Genomic DNA, 17,334 nt, shown 5'->3' with positions numbered 1-17,334 from the left:
CTTTATAGTTTCATTTCACTGTATCATGAAGCACTGTTACCAAGGTAGGATGAAATCAAAGTATTTGCAGTGTTGTGAACAGAGTGCTTAACAGGGAAAAGTCTGAAATATCTTACTGTGTTTCTAACATCATATAGTATTTATGACAGGTGAGCACTTATAGAATCATAAATCATTTAGGTTGGAAAAGACCATGAAGGCCCTTAATCCCAACCTACCTCCATCATGCCCACTGCCAAACATCCCACAGAGCCACATCTCCACAGTTCTTGAGCGTCTCTGGGATCGATGACTCCACCACTCCCTGGGCAGTATATGTGCCACTGCCTCCCTACTCTTCCTGAGAAGAAATTTTTCCTGAAGATTCCTTGCTATTGTAGCATAGTGTCAGTTCCTCACATTTAGATAAGTAAAATTTAGAGGTGTTTGATCAAGATTTTTAAATGACTCAGGTCACAAACCCAAACCCATCTTAAAATCCTTTGGCTTTCACCCATTTTTAAACACAAAAAGGAATGTCTGTTACATACAAAGATGCTGCATTCCAACAGTTCTGTGTGTAGCTCGAAATTCTAACTTGGAGCTTGTGAAAATTTTGCTTTCCTTTAGGTGTGTTAATAGTGGCACATGAACCTTGCTTCAGTCATCGGAGGGGCTTGAGGAAACTTCTGAGCCAAGCATCATATGATTGAATATGTATTTAGCCACGTCTTTTAATTGCTGTAACCCTCAGAGCAGGAGGAGCCTGTGTAATTCAGAGGTGATCAGAAACATGTTACAAACTGGGGGATGAGATACTTGTCACTCAGATATGTGTGTGTGCCTTGACAATTCCACCTTCAGATGTTCTCGTTTGCCCTCTGCGGCCGGCGGAGCGTTTCCGTGACCTGTGTCCTGAGGAGGTGGCTGATTTATTTCGTACGGCTCAAAGGGTTGGCAATGCAGTGGAGAAACACTTCTGTGCCACCTCGCTCACCATCACAATTCAGGTTTGTGAACCAAACTTCCAAACTTCTTCCCTAGGCCCATGACAAAAGGCTGTTCAAAACTTTAGGGGGCAATAAATGCACAACAATAACAAAAGGAAGTGGGCAGAGGGGAAGCACAGTAATGTTAGAGGATTGACCTTGTAGAGAAGGTAACCCACCGCTTGGGATGGAAAAAGGGAATTCCTGCTCTCCTGCTTGCCCCTGTTCATATGCAGGTAGATAGAAGTGGCCATCTAAATATGCTATCAATTCAGACCATTCAGATTTGTGTTGGGTTTGTACTCCAAAAAAGAACTCTATTTAAAACTATTTCAGGGACCAAGCCTTTTTTTATCAGAATAAGACTTTAAGAAAGCGTGCTTTGACTAAATTCTCACGCATCTGATTTTATATTCACGAGGATCAGAAACCTATTGCTAGCTATTCAAAAATACAATCTGAAAGCATGAAAATTAACAACTGTGGTTTTTGTGGTCCAAGATGCAGCTTCTCAATTTGCTGTGGCCTGATGTGGAAGGGCACAAGTCTGAAAACTTTGGGTGGAAGGGTCCCCTGGAGAATATGCTAAATTACCATGCAGTGAAATTGGATGTAAATGATTAATGACTGATATTTCTGAATCCCTGTGTGTGATCCTTGTTAGTTCGTCTAACCTGAGACTTCTCCCTTTGCTTACAGGATGGCCCTGAAGCTGGACAAACGGTGAAGGTGAGTGCTTATTATGCAGAATACAAATTAAGAGACAATTAGAAGAACTAATACAAAATCAAAGCTAGTCATCTGCAGACCATTGCTGTACCATTATGTTATCTTGAGTTCAAAAGATCCCAAGTGTGCAATAGCTGTAAATGCTTTTTATTGAAACTGCACAGGAAGATATTTACAAGTTTTTTTTTCTAGACTAAATTTTTCAGCGATGAAAATATCTTTTCCAAACTACTGGGTGTATTTATACAAGGAAAGCCATAAAAAGTAGCATCTTTTCAAGTTTTTTCTTTGTTTTATGGAGGAAAATGTTGCCCTTCCGTTCATCATCTCTTTGTTTGTCTTTTTATTGCCTAATGAATTGTAGCTAATTATAGGAACAGTTAAGCTAAACCATGTTATGAAAATACACCTTTTGTCTGTGCTCTCTCTCTAAATATTCTTATCACATTCTTGTTACAGAAGTTCAGATGTAATGGAGCCAGTGAAGCTTAAAAACAGATTTTAAGTGTACTTCTGAAAAAAAAGTTGGGGGATGGAGGGGAAAAGGATTTATGACTATACTCTCTACTTGAGTAATAACATAGATAACATCCAAGATGGCTCTCCAGCCATGTTTCACTGTCTCTTATTGCAAATGCATGTGTAGTTAGATTGTACGCCTAAACATTAGATAAAGGCTATTTTTTACGTTTGGAATCAAAGGAAAGTCAAATATGGCTATGGTTTAGTACTTTGTAAAATCAGATTAGATGGCTCAAAGAAGCTGCTTGGGTTGATTAAAATAACTCTAACAACCAAATAGTGTATAGAAACATTTCACTTCTTTCCAATTTGCTGCATTGGCCTTATTTTTCCTGTGCCTTTTTGTTGTCTGCTTTGAATATTTAGCAGGGAGGTGATAGGGAGAGAAAAAAAGAAATTAGAAAATCCCCACGCTTTGGAAAGCTGAGCAGTGATAAAGGAGTGTAATAGAATTTACTGCAGTACTGCAATAAAATAGATTCTTCAGGTCATGGCTTAGAGTGTATTGGGTGGGTTTCACTGGGAATGCTTTTTGATGGGTGAAAATGTCATGGTTTAAATACTTCCCTGAATAAATTTCATTATTAAACACCAACATGTCTTAGCAAATGGATCACAGGATTTCTTTTACTATCTTGGACAAGTATTTTTTCCTGCATAAAAAAGAGTTTATGGGGATGAGTATATTAAAATGTGAGAAAATTTGCTGAATGAACACAACCAGATGCAAAAATCCCCATCTTGTGTGACTGTGAACAATAACAGATGTTTCTGTAAGTCTTAGAAGGGGAAGAGATTCTGTATAATTCTGTATTCATGTTGAATTCAAGACAATACAATTCATGTTGTATTCAAGACCATTAGTCTGTCCAGTACCCTGCAAATGATACCCACCCTTAGCACTTCCATCTCACACTTTTAATGAGCAGTGAGATGAAAATGACCCACTTACAGCTGCGTACCCCAGACTCCATAATAAAGTCTGTGTGCTCCTAAACTGGATGTTAACAGTTTGCTTTTCTCTACTTTTCTGCATCATTGGGCAACACTGTAATACATCATCATCACTTTAGGATGTTTATCATCTGAAACTGCCAACAACTATTTTCTTCAGAGAACTTAGAGCTTTCAAAACTGGAATTGGGAAGAAATTACTATGATCAAGATCTTCTATAAAGTGAACAATAGGGAGGGTACATAAATAGCTGGTTCTGCTTAAATTCCTTTGAATCAAGAAGTTTGAAAAAGCACCTATATGATCTATGAGTAATTTATGAACTCTGAATTCAGTGGGCCATGTGTTTATGAATGTGTTTTTTTCTTCACTGTTATCCTGTTTTCCTCTAAGGGAACTTGTAATTAAAATTTCTGGAACAGACTTAATATTAGAAAAACATTCTAATAGTAAGAATAGCAGAGCATCAGAATAAGTATCCAAGGGAGTTTGTGGAGCTCTGTTTCAATAGGGTAGGCAAGCATGTGTCAGGAACTAATTAGGTATAGCTGATCTAGCTTTGAATGGAGGCACATACCAGATGGCTTCAGGAGTCTATTCTATTTGTGTTTTGTATAATTCCATATACCTGTATAAATGTGGGCTGCTGCATGTGTTCCTCAGGAATTGAATTACAGGAAATAAAAAGAGTACTAGCTGTTAAGCTGATAGTTGCAAAACTCCACTACAAAATGGAATGAGCTATCAGCTCAGCAGAAAACAAAAGCTGACTGAGAAAGTTTATCTGAAAAAGATTAAGAAATTCTTTTTCATCAAGGAGGTATGGTTGGACCTCAGTTTGAGTACATCTCAGGTCTTTCTTTGCTATGGAGACGGCTGAAATTATATGTCTATGCACCAGGTTTAAAGGAGATTACTTTTCAGTGTGATTTTTGGATAGAATCAACGGTAAGATATTGTTTGCCAGTGTTAGATCTTCGCTGTGATAGTGTGAAACCTGCTGGTGTGTGCAGCTTCCAGACAGACATACTGCAATGTCAGATACTTCAGTGGTGCCTGTACTGAAACATTACTAGTTATCTAAATGGAACCTGTTCATCTTCTAACAGGTAGCTCTGCAATTGTTGTGATCCTTTCTTTGTAGATACCATCTGCCTTTGAATTTAAGATATCAGAGCCTGCAGAATGGTATTTCAGGAAAGCTCATGGACCTTCCAAATTCTCCCGTTAATGAGATCTGTGTGTTTGTCTTTGGAATAAACGCTATTGCCGATCTTCAGCTCACCGTTACTTTGGAAGTGTAGATGGCTCTTTTCTCAGGCTTTTGCAATTGGAAAGAATACATTTGCTAAGGAATCATATTGCAGGTTTCAGACTATAAAGAAATACGAAGTATTGTTTTGTGATCTTTTCCACAGCTGCCCAAGGGTTGCACACAGTCTAACCCCATCACCTATTCATGGCAGGGACAGATGGCTCTCCGAAGGTGCTCACAGACGTGCACACTTGGTGCTTTATTGTAAGAAGTTCTTGTACCAATACGCAACAGAGAATCTGAGTATCTCTTGGGTCAGCAAGCATAACCATCTTCCAGCATTAAATGCTTTCTGAATTCTTATTTTCTTCTGACTTAAGAAAAGGAGGAAATTGTATGGAAGTCCTATCTTAAAGAATATCTACATCTGCAATTTCGAGCTCTGTCTTTCTTAGTGAATGCAAAACCTACAGTGTCCTTCTGCCAGGAGTGGAGGATGAGTTTCACACTGGTTCTGTCTGAGAATGCCTTAAATATCCAGGCAATTTCATGGATCAGGGAAATCAGCTCTGCATCTTAATGCAGAGCTCTTATTGCTATGTCAAGTGAGTGACGTTTCAAGATTTTCCCTGGTGTATTTTATAGCCTTCTTTCCAACATCAAGTCAGCAAATGCTCTAGCTGCCTTGGTGGATGTATAGCGTAGCGCAGAATAAACTCTCAGGTTTACCTTTTATGTGAGATTCAATCACAAGAAATTCTGTACACTCTGTGCTCTGTAAAGGCTAAACAAATCAAGCTGGCAGGAGCATGATGCAACTAATTTATCTGTAGAGACAAGATAATATTGCACAGCAAGTATCCATTGTGCTAACACATATGAACACACACTCTATTTTGCAGCTGTGTCAAAGTCTCTGTCAGCTCAGCACCTCCACTATTATCCATGGCCTGTTTGCCAATTACAAGTTCACCTAAAGAAATGAGAAATTGAGGCTGATGGTGGCAGTGTAGGAATATGTGCGTAAATTTTTGTGTGTTGCACATTCCACTAATTATTTTACACTGAGAAGATTGCCTAACCATTATTTTTTGATGTGCATGTTTTTCTTTCCCAGATGTTTTTTAATGCTGTGTTAAATCAATCCACCTGGCTTTCATTCCTTAGAAATCTTCACCAGAACTGTGGAGCGTAGGGTTTATTTAAGCCCACAGGAGCTCTTCTGTACTATTTGTCTACTTGTCCCTGAATGTGGAGTACTGGACTTCAGGTCTGAGTCGTTAAATGTAATCAGATCACATTGCAGCCTGATTGCATCAGAAGGTTTAAATTCACCAACTGCGGTACTCCTGATGCCTCAGCCTGCTTTCCCTGCAGGCTGGCAGATGTGAGCTTCTGTTCAGTGGAGTATTGGAGGCTACCTTTTTCTCCCTTAAAATAACAGGGAAAAAAAAAAATACTGGCATTTGAGAAATGCAAAAATGTCTTACCTCTAAATGAATGTAAAATTTCAAGTAGAAAACACATGGAAGAAAGAGCAAGCTTTAGGAAAACATTCTGCACTGAAACATGAGCAAATGGTCTTGTTTGCTTTACTCTTAAGAACCATGATTTTTGTGAAAGCTTGTGGGATACCCAGAAATGGTCTGATGCAGTACAGCAATCTCTTGAAAGTGCTTTGAGAACCACACTAATATTTGGTGGGAGCGTGTGTAGCATTGCAGCAAATTCAGTAGTTCTAAGGCTGTATATCTGTTTTCAGATAAACATTTTCTTTCTATTATGGTACTGTATTTAGGTTAGAGTGAAGTTTGTAGGATGTTAATGCTGATTGTTTGCAAAACTAGGACTGTAGTGGCCCTTAACAGCGGCTGGAAAGCAGCTAGGGCATCTAGATTGTTTGACTCATGCCAACCACCACTTAAAGCCCTTTATTAGCTTTTGTTTCCTACTCACTCCAAATAATAATGCTTGCTCTCTCCTTCAAAAATCTATTCAAAATCAGCCTTGTGTTTTTCTAATGTTCCTTACAGTCCTTTAGCCAGGACTGTGTTTTCTATGACACAACTAACAGATGCAGCCCTAATGTCTTTTTTTTAAATTATTTTTTTAAATATATATCAGGACCTCACTTGTGTTCATTACATACATCATACTGCTTTTTGTTTTTTGTGTTCACAGCCCCAAAAGGCACTGGTTCCAGATGTACCTTTAAATCTGCCTTTAATACACACATAGATTGCTCTGAAAGTAATGCCTCCTATTTATTTCTGTGGAAACTACAACAGGTACAAAGAGCTCAGTAACACCCATGTGCAGTTGCTGAGGTTTTTTGGAGGTTGAAAGAGATGAAAGAAAACTGGGAATGTGGAAACAGCCCAGTGATTGATGGACGTGACACCATCCTGACTGAGAGTATCAAAGGCTCCAAGGCGCTGATAAATGGAAATGAAGACCTGGGTAATGAAGTCTGAGCTAGAAATACGAGGTGGTGAAGTTCCCTGAAGGGATGGGGACAGAAGTTGTGGAAAAATTCTCTTTAGTAGTGAATTAATGCTAAATTCACCACTCAGAATCTGAATGATTTTGAATTTCCAGTAGTGAATGTCACGACGTAACTTGAAAAGTAGTACCGTTCTCTGTCTGTAGGAAGACAGAATATCTGTGTGGACTAGAGTAATTATAAGTAAACAGATAATTTTTAAAAAACCTACCTACATGGGATTTTAAAAGTAAGGCTATAAATGTGGAAAGCAAGAGAATTTTTGAAAGATCTAGCTTAAAGAATGGTAACAAAGTAAGACTGTACTATGCTATGGTAGCAATTCTTCCTTCTTTTCTTACCATATGGATTTCTTAGATGAATATTCTCTTCGGGTAGTTTAATTCCAAAAATACCCCCAGAGCTAGTCAGAGTTATTGACACTGTCTAAATTGAACTATAATAAGGAAGTAAGTGGGCTCGAATGTTTGCTTAATTTGCCTTAATGTACTCTTAGATATTAAAAGTCATGCAGCTCAGTTGGCTACAGCCAGCATCTTGCTCATCCCTTGCTGGGCATGACTGCCTTCTGCTGCAGACCTGCAGAGTGCTGCCTGCTGGCTTCTCTGTTTTCCCGAAGGACAACAAGTGAGAGCTAAGCTGCAGGGAATGTGTGCCCTGTTTGTGTTTGGACACTGCCTCGTTCTGCCCAAGCAACCCGGTGGGTTCCTGCAAGTGAAGGTTAAATCCTGCCAGGGTTCTTTATGCTCTGCCCTTCCGCCTTTATTCCCATGAGAGCCTGTGGCTGCTTTAACACAGATGCTTTTAATATACCTTCTTGTTTGTTGTTGTTGTTTTTTTCTTCCTGGAGTGTGTTCATGTATTCACAATTTTTGTGTGAGAAGAATTTTGAACAAATAATTCAGAAGGGTTTATTTGAGAGTTTGAAAGATCTTCAATCTTTTTTTCTCCCCCCCCCCCAATAAACAGAGTTACAATTCAAATGAGAAAGTATTTCTGGCTGAAAGGTGGGGAAGTTTTCCTCTGCAAGTGTTTTAAGAGGATATTTTGAAAACATCAAAGTATTTTGTTCATAGAAAGAAAATCTTTTTTGCAAGTGCTTTCTGTTTTACTGAATTGGCATTTTCTGCCGACAAAAAGAAAAACAAACACAAGGTGGAGAGGAATGTTGAGATAATTTGTGAATTGTGATAGATGCTGCTTTTCATTTGCCCCTGCAATGACTGAGATTAGGATCAAAAATCCTATGTTTTAATTAGGAAGTGTCTTTCACTTCTTTGTTCTCATGTTACAGCAATATGTTTTGCATTTAAATCATTCTCTGTCCCAGAGAATGTACAATCAATCAACTGCCACTCTTGAGTACAGGTCCTACAAACATCCTATTGTGCTGCAAATGGAAAACCTCTTGAAATCCCAGACAATGCAAGAGGTCTACGATTATTAATAGCATAGTCAAGGATGTCTGATTAATTTTTGTGTGGTTAGTGTATGATTTTCTTTCCAGGCTCCATCTTAATAACGCTTCTGCTCTATATTAAGCTGGTATCTTATAAACCTCTTTGTTTAACAAGGGGGGAAAGCTTGCTGCTTTCTTGTTTCCTTTTCATATTTTTTTCGTTACAAATCATTGCATTCTGCAAGAATGTAGCTCTCCAACAAATGTGCAACATCTTACCTGTTAAAGCACTCCTATTTGATTCAGACATACAACTTGATGCTGTTCCTTGTTTTGTATTAGGTGAAAATTGTTTATTGAGAAAGTGTTGCAAGGTTTATTTCAGTTTATTAGGTTTCTGAATAACTCTTTCTAAAAATTAATGTAATGATTTATAACACAGTACTGTGTCCCAGTGCTCTGACTTCATGATTTTGCACATAGAATCATAGACTAACTTGAGTTGGAAGGGATCTTAAAGCCCACCCAGCTCCAACCCTGTGGGCTGGCTGCCATCCACCAGCTCTGGCTGCCCAGGGCCCCATCCATGGCCTTGAGCACTTCCAGGAATGGGCACCCACAGCTTCTCAGGCTCCAGCTTCCTTTGTGTTTGCATTCTAACCTAACAGGGACTGCTGTTATATTCTCCTAAGACCCACTTAAAAATATTTGTGTGCTTACCACAGATTCAGAAGGCCTGCTAGGAGGTCATGAGTGAAATAGAAAGCTTTTCTTCTTTCCATTGCATGCCTTCTGTAAGTAGGCACTTAGCCACTTTGAGTGGTTGAGTTTACTGGGTGTTTTTACCCCCAAAGTGTTTTCACTTTACTGATCTGTGTTAAACTTTGGTGCCTCCTTTTTGTGGCTGATGCTGTGACATCTGAGTCTCTCAGGGGAGGGGAGAATAGTTACTTCTCTCATGTTAATGACCCAATTTCAGCTAGAAGAGGGCTGAAATTTATTAGAACTCAGGCTGCCTTGCCAGTGCAAGAATGAAGAAAATATTAAGCTGGATCAGTTTCCCCTTAAAGTCTCCTCCTCTTCTAAAAAAGAACAAGCTGTCTACCTAACACTTTCTGCAGCCCCCTAGAGAGCCTGCACAGCTTGAATGAGTTTGTTGCTTAACAATTTCAAGTAAATAGGGGGAGCACATGTAATGTTTTTGCATGTGGTAGCACAGGAATTGAGATCTTTCCTAACTCTATTCCTAGAAAGCTTTTATCACATCAAAGAGTAGGTGGTTACACTGCCCTGGAACCTATTGAAAATCTAAGCACATCTGAGATGTAAGCACATCTGATGCAGGGCATGCATTTTCATCTGTTCTGGCAGTACCATGTTAGCCCATGGAGGACTTTATTTTAGAAAAAGAAAAGCCTCTGCTAAAAATGATTTAGAAATGGAAAATCAGGGTTAAAATAATAGAACATAACTTGCTCGATAAGCTCCAGACAGTATGAGAAGGTGAAGGGTATGTAATATTTTTACTGTTTAAATAAAAATAACATAAAGTATTCTGGACACTTCAGCAGTTCTTGTATCATGCTTGCTGCAAGCCAGGCTGGATTAGCCCAGAGCATTCAGCAAAAAGAAAGCAAACCCCCTCTCTCAAGCCTCATTCCTCTCATGCTTCCTGAATGCTGCTTCTGTGCACTCTGACAAGACCTCTCATAGGCAGGGTCACTACTTGCTCTGTAAAGCCAAGTTGAAGTTTGGAAAAATATGAACTATACCTTTAAAAACCAGCCTCTAGGAGCTTTATCAAATGGCCCCTCCTCATTTGATTAGAGGTAGAAAAAGCCCAAGCTGGCTGGTTGTGGAGATATTGCTGGAATAACATGTTCTGAGGTTAAATAAGAATGGATGTAAGGGCACCTCATGTGGTGCCCTTTTTTTTTTTTTGCCTTTTCCTTTCACTTTCTCATAGTGATGGGAGTGAAAACGTGCAGCTTATCCTATGTTGCTTATGTGATGACTCTACATGGCAGTACCTGGATTAGTTGTGGTTCTCAGAGGTCTGCAATTCCCTGTTGTATTTTCTACGTTGTTTACTGTTTTGATGACAGCTATCAAGCAATGCTCTGCTGTTTGCACCACAGTGCTTTCTTTTTAAGCAATTGAGTGCACCATGCCCTTTTCCCTTCTGCAGAAAATTGAACAAGTAAAGTATGAGGAGAGAAGCTTAGATTCCCTGCTTTAACAGTTACCTTCTTCGAAGATAGACTGCTTTCAGAGAGGAAAATGAACTTTATAATAATTAGCCATGTGAGTAAAATTGATCCTGAGGCTTTTTCTTTTACCACTGGGTCCCACCACAAATCCATTTCTAGCCATACCCATATGCTGTACCAGGGCTAGGTGAGATGTGTGCTTCACATCTCCTGTAAACAAATCCTGCCCAGTAGCGCAGAGCCAGGCTGTACTGCTAGAGACAAGGATGTTTTTACCTAGTACTAAAGGCTGAGTATTAGAAAGGCATCTTGCATTTGCCAAATTGCTCAGGTCTTTTGAAGGAGAAAAAAATGGTTTCTCCTTTGGTAATCTTCTAGCTTATTACCTCTGAAGAATCAAACCATTTTCTTTTCATTTTCATTTATGCTTTTTGTGAGTTACCTCCTCCATTGCTGCCTTAGACAACGTAAAATGAAGTTGTTTGCCTGACATCACTGATCCAAATTCTTTTTGTGAGAAGCTGGAAGAAAATAAACTAGATCAGATGGAAGGTGCTTGTGTGAATCATTGTCTTGATCTTGCTGTTAGAGATGCTGCAATCTGAAATGGTGAATTTCTCTACTTGATTTCATGAATGTTGAATTTGTCTGTCTAATTTCAAGTCTAGTTTTTAGTATTCAAAAGAACGATAATACCCAAACATAGCACTGTCTCTCTCTCTCTCTTAATTATTTATTTATTTATTTTTAATTCTTCTGATCCATGAATGAGCTGTATTAGTTTTCCATTGAGAAGGTGCAGAATAGGCAGTTAGACTGTGAAGGCTGTTGTGTTTTCCCACTCAGCCTCCAAGCCTGCCTCAGGTCTTCTGGAGAGAAATTACCATTAGGAGGCAGGCTTTCTGCCCAGATTAAAGAATGGATCCATTCAGACTGTATACAATAGATGCTTCATATCTGTAAATTAACTTTGAACACAACCTAAAACATTATTTCAGTTGGATCTTTTGGTGAAGCCAGTCTGGATGAGTTTAGAATAATGGAGGGAAGGGTGGACTTGGTGATCTCCAGAGGTCCTTTCCAACCTCTACAATTCTGAGAGTCCATATCACATGTTCAATTCTCCAAGTTCCAGATAAACAGGATAACCTTGGTGTTGAAGGTGAGATTCTCTGATACAAATGATTTAGTTCACTTGTGAAAATACATGTGCTGAATCAATGGAGCTTTTGCCATTTCCGTACATTTTTTACCCTATTTCTGTAAGCAATTATTTTCATTTCATGTAATTTATAATTTGAATCTAAAATTATTAATCATATTTATGCAAAGCAGCATTTTAAGAAAGCAACCTACGAAGCAAATTTTGATGTAGTGTTTTTATTTTTTAAGTATTTTCTATTTCACCTAAAAAAGTTCATTGCTGTAGTAACTATCAAGTAAAACAAAAACTGAATAAAATAAAGGAAAATCCCTGAATTTATTAGGTTCTAATAAACTCCCCCTCAGTGCACATACATTTTAGAATCGTTCATTAACATTAATGAGAGTTATGCATACATCTTGGGGAGAATAGGCCCTGTTGTTTTATTTCTTTTCCTTGTTTTCAGTATTAAATCTTATCCTGCACTCAGTTCTATAGGGCATACATGCATTCCTGCTGCGCTGTTATTTGCTCTGCTTAATATATACAGTTTGAGCACTTCTTGTTGCATAGCAAAGGTGGAAAGTTCATAAATTAAAAAAACAGATAAATCTGTTCAACAGAATTTGTGGACATACATAAAAGCAAAGGCTTTGCAAATTAATGAATTAATAGATTACTATTGATTACCACCAGAGCCTAATTAAATAATAAATTTTCCCCCACACAATTACTTGTTTCATGCATGTTATTAAATGATTAAATTCTTAACTAGTTTTGAAGCTCTTAGACTTGAATGAGGTGCTCAGGAGAGCAAAGCTATGCTTGGTGCAAAGGGGCAGAAGTGGGGACTAGTTACACGGATTTATGATTTAATTTGCTGTGTGATCTTGTTTAGTGTAAATATGGAGTAGTTTAAAAAAAAAACAACACCCAACACCTTGGTTAGATTTTTTGGACAAAAATAAATACGAAATGCAGGATAGTTTATTAATTATCTGTACCAGATTGGGAAGAGTGACTCGTGTCTATTGCTGCAGCTGAAGTACCTTTTCTCCCTCATTTCTGTGCTCCCAGCCATGTCCCACTGCAGTCAGGCCCCAATCCAGGTGTAGCATGTGAAAAAGATCCAAATGTTGGAGGAAACCAAACTCATTTCTATCAGAAATTTTATTTATTCTATAGCTTTGTCATACCTCATTTCTGAGGTAGCCATCAATACTTCTTGGAAAGCGTTAAGAATAATAAACATAGGAAGGTCCTCGGAAGAAGGTGTGCTGCAGAAGGAAAATAAGCAAATAATGCTCTTCAGTTTGACATACTTTCACATATTTGGGAGTTCTAAGAGCAGATTGTGGGAGAAGGAAATGAGTCTTTCCCTTATTCCCAAATTCTCTTCTGCGTAAAAAATGCCATGTGCCAAAACACTGCTGTCCCAGGCGAGAAGATTCCTTGGGTGCAATTCCTCAGCACAGTGCTATGCTGCAGCAATACCTGGATGGCAGCTGGGCCTCAGGCACTGCCTTCCTGCTTGGCTCTCTAATTAACAGCAGCTTGCAAAATGAGCAGTGGCATCACGTTCATTAGCGGTTGGGGCTGTGTTTTGTTTGTGTTTGCTGGGTTTGCCTGGCAGCTGATTGAAGCTGGTAGACAGATTGCTAGCTGGGTTACAGGACGTGCCAAGTCTACCTACACAAGCAGTGCCCACTTAAGAGAGATGTGGCTTCACTGAAAGTTCTCTCAACTCAAAAAGGAATTCATCATTTCAATGGTTTTAAAATAGTCGTGCATCAAATTTGCTGGGGTTTTCCTTTCCTGAGAACTGAGTTTTCTTTGCTCGTTCCTTGCACAAAGTATGGGCAGGTATTTTTAAAACACCTCTTCCAGTTCTTTCCATTTTCTGATGGTTAATATGTTGAATTTCCATACTAACATTTTGGACCGCTTGTTGAACATGTGAATACATAAGAAAAAAGGTTGTGTGCCAGGTTGACGCTATAATTAAGCAGCAGATTGCAATGAATGATATCCTGTTCCTCAATTTTGGGCTGTGTTTAGCTTTTGTTGGGTTGATTTGACCTCAGCAAGACTAGGCTGGCAAGCAGATGTCAGCTCTGTTGAGCAGAACACCTTCTGGTCACTCCAGTAGAACAGGAGAAGTGCATGTCTGTGTGTATAGAAGTGAAAGGCAGAGTGTTTGCAGTTATTCTTGAGTGGAATATGCAAACAAAATTTCAATAGGCAGGCAAAGAAACGCTGCAAACCCTATTGGAAAATGATAAATTGCTGTTAAATGTTGTAATTATCCCATGATGTTCAAGACTGAAACTTAACTAAATTTTGCTGAAAATATTTAAAAAAAAAAAAAAAAAAAAAAAGTGAGAGGTAATGTGATTTAATATATTAGCCACAGAGTAAGTGAAAAAAATGAGAACCCAGCAGAAAATTAATATTTATCTCTTACCAGTATATAACAAGCTTTGTTAAAAATGTCTGAAAGCAAAGAAGAGTTTGTTAGACAAATTATAATTTTAATTGCAGACGTAATTGATTATACTCAGCATGCTCATTAGGTTAAGGGAGAATATGAGTCAACTCTCAAGGTCATTACAGTAATAGATATTGTAGGCATGTAATTTGTGATAAGCTGGTTCGCGAACATCTAATTGCTCATTCATGGCAGCATGTCTGGCACTTCTACTCCCCAAACACCTCTTTGTCCAATTTATTTAACACCCCTTAATATTCCAGGGTCAAATTTACTATGGGAGACATCAAGCAGTGAATTTTCAACCTCCAAATTATTGCACCACTTCACCCTTTTTGTGCCTCAAAGACAGAGCCTGCGTTACCAAAAATTAGTGGTCTGACAGTAGGCAGGGTACATCACAAATAGAAATACTAACCCACAGAGACAAGCTAGAATTTCTCATTGAAAACAGCTGTTCTCTGCCCTCCCCAATGGCAGTCTTATATTGTAATAGGATGCCAAAAGAGATGTTCTTTTTAAAAAATGCTCTATTTAATCAGAACATTGTCTTCCTATTGTTCCTAGGGAGAACACACAATCACAGTATTTTGTTAACTCTTTCGTTATTGTTTCTTTTCAAGACATTGACAGAGTGTCTTTAATATTAGCTTTCTCTTTGTCTGAAAATCAATTGAAATGTCACACATCAATTCTTACCAACCAGACAAAACAGAAAGGACTGCTTACAGTATCAGCTACAAGTAACAACTGTACTTCCCTCTGATATAATGCCTTGTTTTTATAGATCCCAGAAAAGCAAATGTCTTGTCTAGGGCATGGGTTGGCACTGGGAGAGGAAGGCAGGTATTGCATATTGTCTTTTTCTACCTCCTTTCTCTGGTCATTTGGTCTTAACTCAGGTTTATACTGTTCTGATTTATTAATCAGTACTGACGCATTGCGTAGCTTTGCAGAGTGTTGGTTGAAGCAAGAGAACCAAAGCAATTCCCACTAGACTGAAAAGTTTGATTCAGTCTGCAGTGCAGCAGGGTGGAAATGTAACATTCCATTCAAATATCTTCATCTCTGTTCTAGGAATCAAGGATTCTGAGGTTTGTTTTGGATTTGCTTTTTTGTTGTTTTTGCTTTCTTTCAGAAAAAGAAAGGAAGAAATAGCTAGCATGTGTCTCAGAGGAGCATGGCTTTCCTTTGCAATAATTTTCATTACTTGCAACTTTTGCAAGTTATTATTTTTAGTTGATGTGAGATAGTAATTTTTCCACTCGTGGTGGAAAAGTGCAATAGGTACTGCTGTAGTCATTTAATTATGTACCAAATTAATTCCAATTTTATTTAATAGTAAATCTTTTAATATTTTTGGGAGATTCAGAAGTCTGAAGTTTCTCTTCAGAAAATTATTCTATGTAGAAGACTCTATTTTTATGTATGGGCTCTAGTCCAATCTTAGTCCTTGACAGTACAGTTTTGCTGTTAAAAGCATTGTCTCCAATGATATGTGTCTCCTTGCCAGTGTAGAAGTTAATTTGTTGGTGCTGATTATCTGCTCCATATTACCAAAAAAGTCCTACTGCTTAATAATATATATCAATCTGTTAACCACCTTGTAGAATGACCTGATGAAAAAAATTGTAATGCAAACACACTGCCATCTGTTGTGTAGTTATTCTTCAGTAATAGTACATAAACTGGAGATATGTCGAAGTGATTTAGTAAGTCAACAAATGTAAAATATGACTTGGTAAATACAGTGTTTTATACTGAGTTTTATTAATCATTGTCATCTGCAAGATTATAGCAGATATACCGATCTATTCAAAGTCCAGTTTGTTTTGTTTCATGTATTGAATGCTGATATCAGAGCTAGTGATAAGGTACATGATGCCAATTATAATAATTAATTACTTGAAAAATAAGGACTTTTGAATGCTGAAGTTGGTACAAAGCCCACTGAAAAAAATGGAAAGAATCAAGTGACGCAGAGGAATGTCAGGAAGTCCTAAGTAATTTAATTTAATCAGTTGACAGTATACATTTGCATTTGTACTGGTGGTCACACTATGTTTTAAAAAGTATATGTGAGTTATTAGTCACTTCAGAAGTGGGGCTAATGGTATCCAAATAAAATGGGTAACTCCTGGAAGCAGGGGCTATGTTTTAAGCATAGTATTACAGTATAGACTACAGAAGAATAAAGAATATATGAAAGCTGGATTCTTTTTCTGTAAGTATAGTTCTAAAAATGGTGTTTAGACATCCTAATAATTAATGAAGAGGTTTCAGATGAAGAATTTTCCAGTATCCTATCCTTTTGCTAATTTCCTTTTTTCATTAAGAAAAGATAAATTGTATCCAATTATTGAAAATTATGTAGGTCATTATCATGAATGAAACTGCAATTAAACTCAGTTTTTACAAAAAAGAAGAGATTATCTTGTCACAATGTAGGTGTTAGTGTGCCTTGCTTGGCTCATATTCCTGCCTTCAGGCCAGGATTGTATTGAGGTGAAGTCCAACATCAGACTGAAGTGCTATATTTGCAGTAGGACTGTGCTAAGAGATTTTCAAGTGCCCTAGAATCAGAATTGAGATCCTACTGGTGGCCATTCAAGTGATTGTTCAGTGTCTTGTTGCAGTTCTTGTTCAGTTGCTTGGTAGGGGATAGCCTTGTTATCCCAAGCAGAGATTACCCCTTCCCATGTAGAGCAATCAAAAGCAGCTGGTGGTGCATCAGTGTGGTGCAGACCCAGGCTGGTCTGTTCCCCAGTGCTGGCAGCTCCTCAGAAAGCTGGGGGATCCAGAGGCAGCCTCTCATCTGAGGTTTTGTCCCAAAGAACCAATGATTTCACTGTTCAGTGCAGTGTGCAGAAGGGTGGGAAGCTTCTGGCCTTGAAGGAGGAGAGGAAACTCTGCAGTGATTTGTGGCAGGAGGGAAATAGTTGCCCTTGAGTAGAAAAACTGAGAGAAAGGGACAGGGATAAGCAAAGACCCCAAAGAGCAAACTAAGCATGATTCTTCTGTGCTTGCCAGCTGTTTACACCAATCGAAAACAAATAAAATAACAGCAACACCAAAACCTCAGTGTCACCACAGTGATACAGGCTTGAAAGCAGTTGTGGGTGAACTGGTGCTGGTCTATCAACAGGACAAGGAGTGGAATG

The 17,334-nt window shown here is 38.4% G+C and overlaps 1 protein-coding gene across 5 annotated transcripts in view; it reads left to right on the top strand.

Moving 5' to 3' along the window:
- The window catches only part of FHIT (fragile histidine triad diadenosine triphosphatase), a 506,430-nt gene that overhangs the window by 375,077 nt on the left and 114,019 nt on the right, over positions 1-17,334 (top strand). For 4 of the 5 annotated variants that reach the window (XM_052678998.1, XM_052678995.1, XM_052678997.1 and 1 more), the window contains 2 exons: positions 844-989; positions 1,668-1,697. The exons of the other annotated variant lie outside the window; for it this stretch is intronic. In XM_052678998.1, coding sequence (XP_052534958.1) covers positions 844-989; positions 1,668-1,697 — 176 coding nt within the window. The remainder of the gene's footprint in view (positions 1-843; positions 990-1,667; positions 1,698-17,334) is intronic. 5 annotated transcript variants of the gene reach the window in all.

This window comes from Tympanuchus pallidicinctus, unplaced genomic scaffold (genome assembly GCF_026119805.1).
Source record: "Tympanuchus pallidicinctus isolate F22 unplaced genomic scaffold, pur_lepc_1.0 scaffold17, whole genome shotgun sequence".
NCBI lineage: Eukaryota > Metazoa > Chordata > Aves > Galliformes > Phasianidae > Tympanuchus > Tympanuchus pallidicinctus.
Note: the sequence above shows the minus strand (reverse complement) of the source record. Positions and strands in the feature narration are given on the sequence as shown.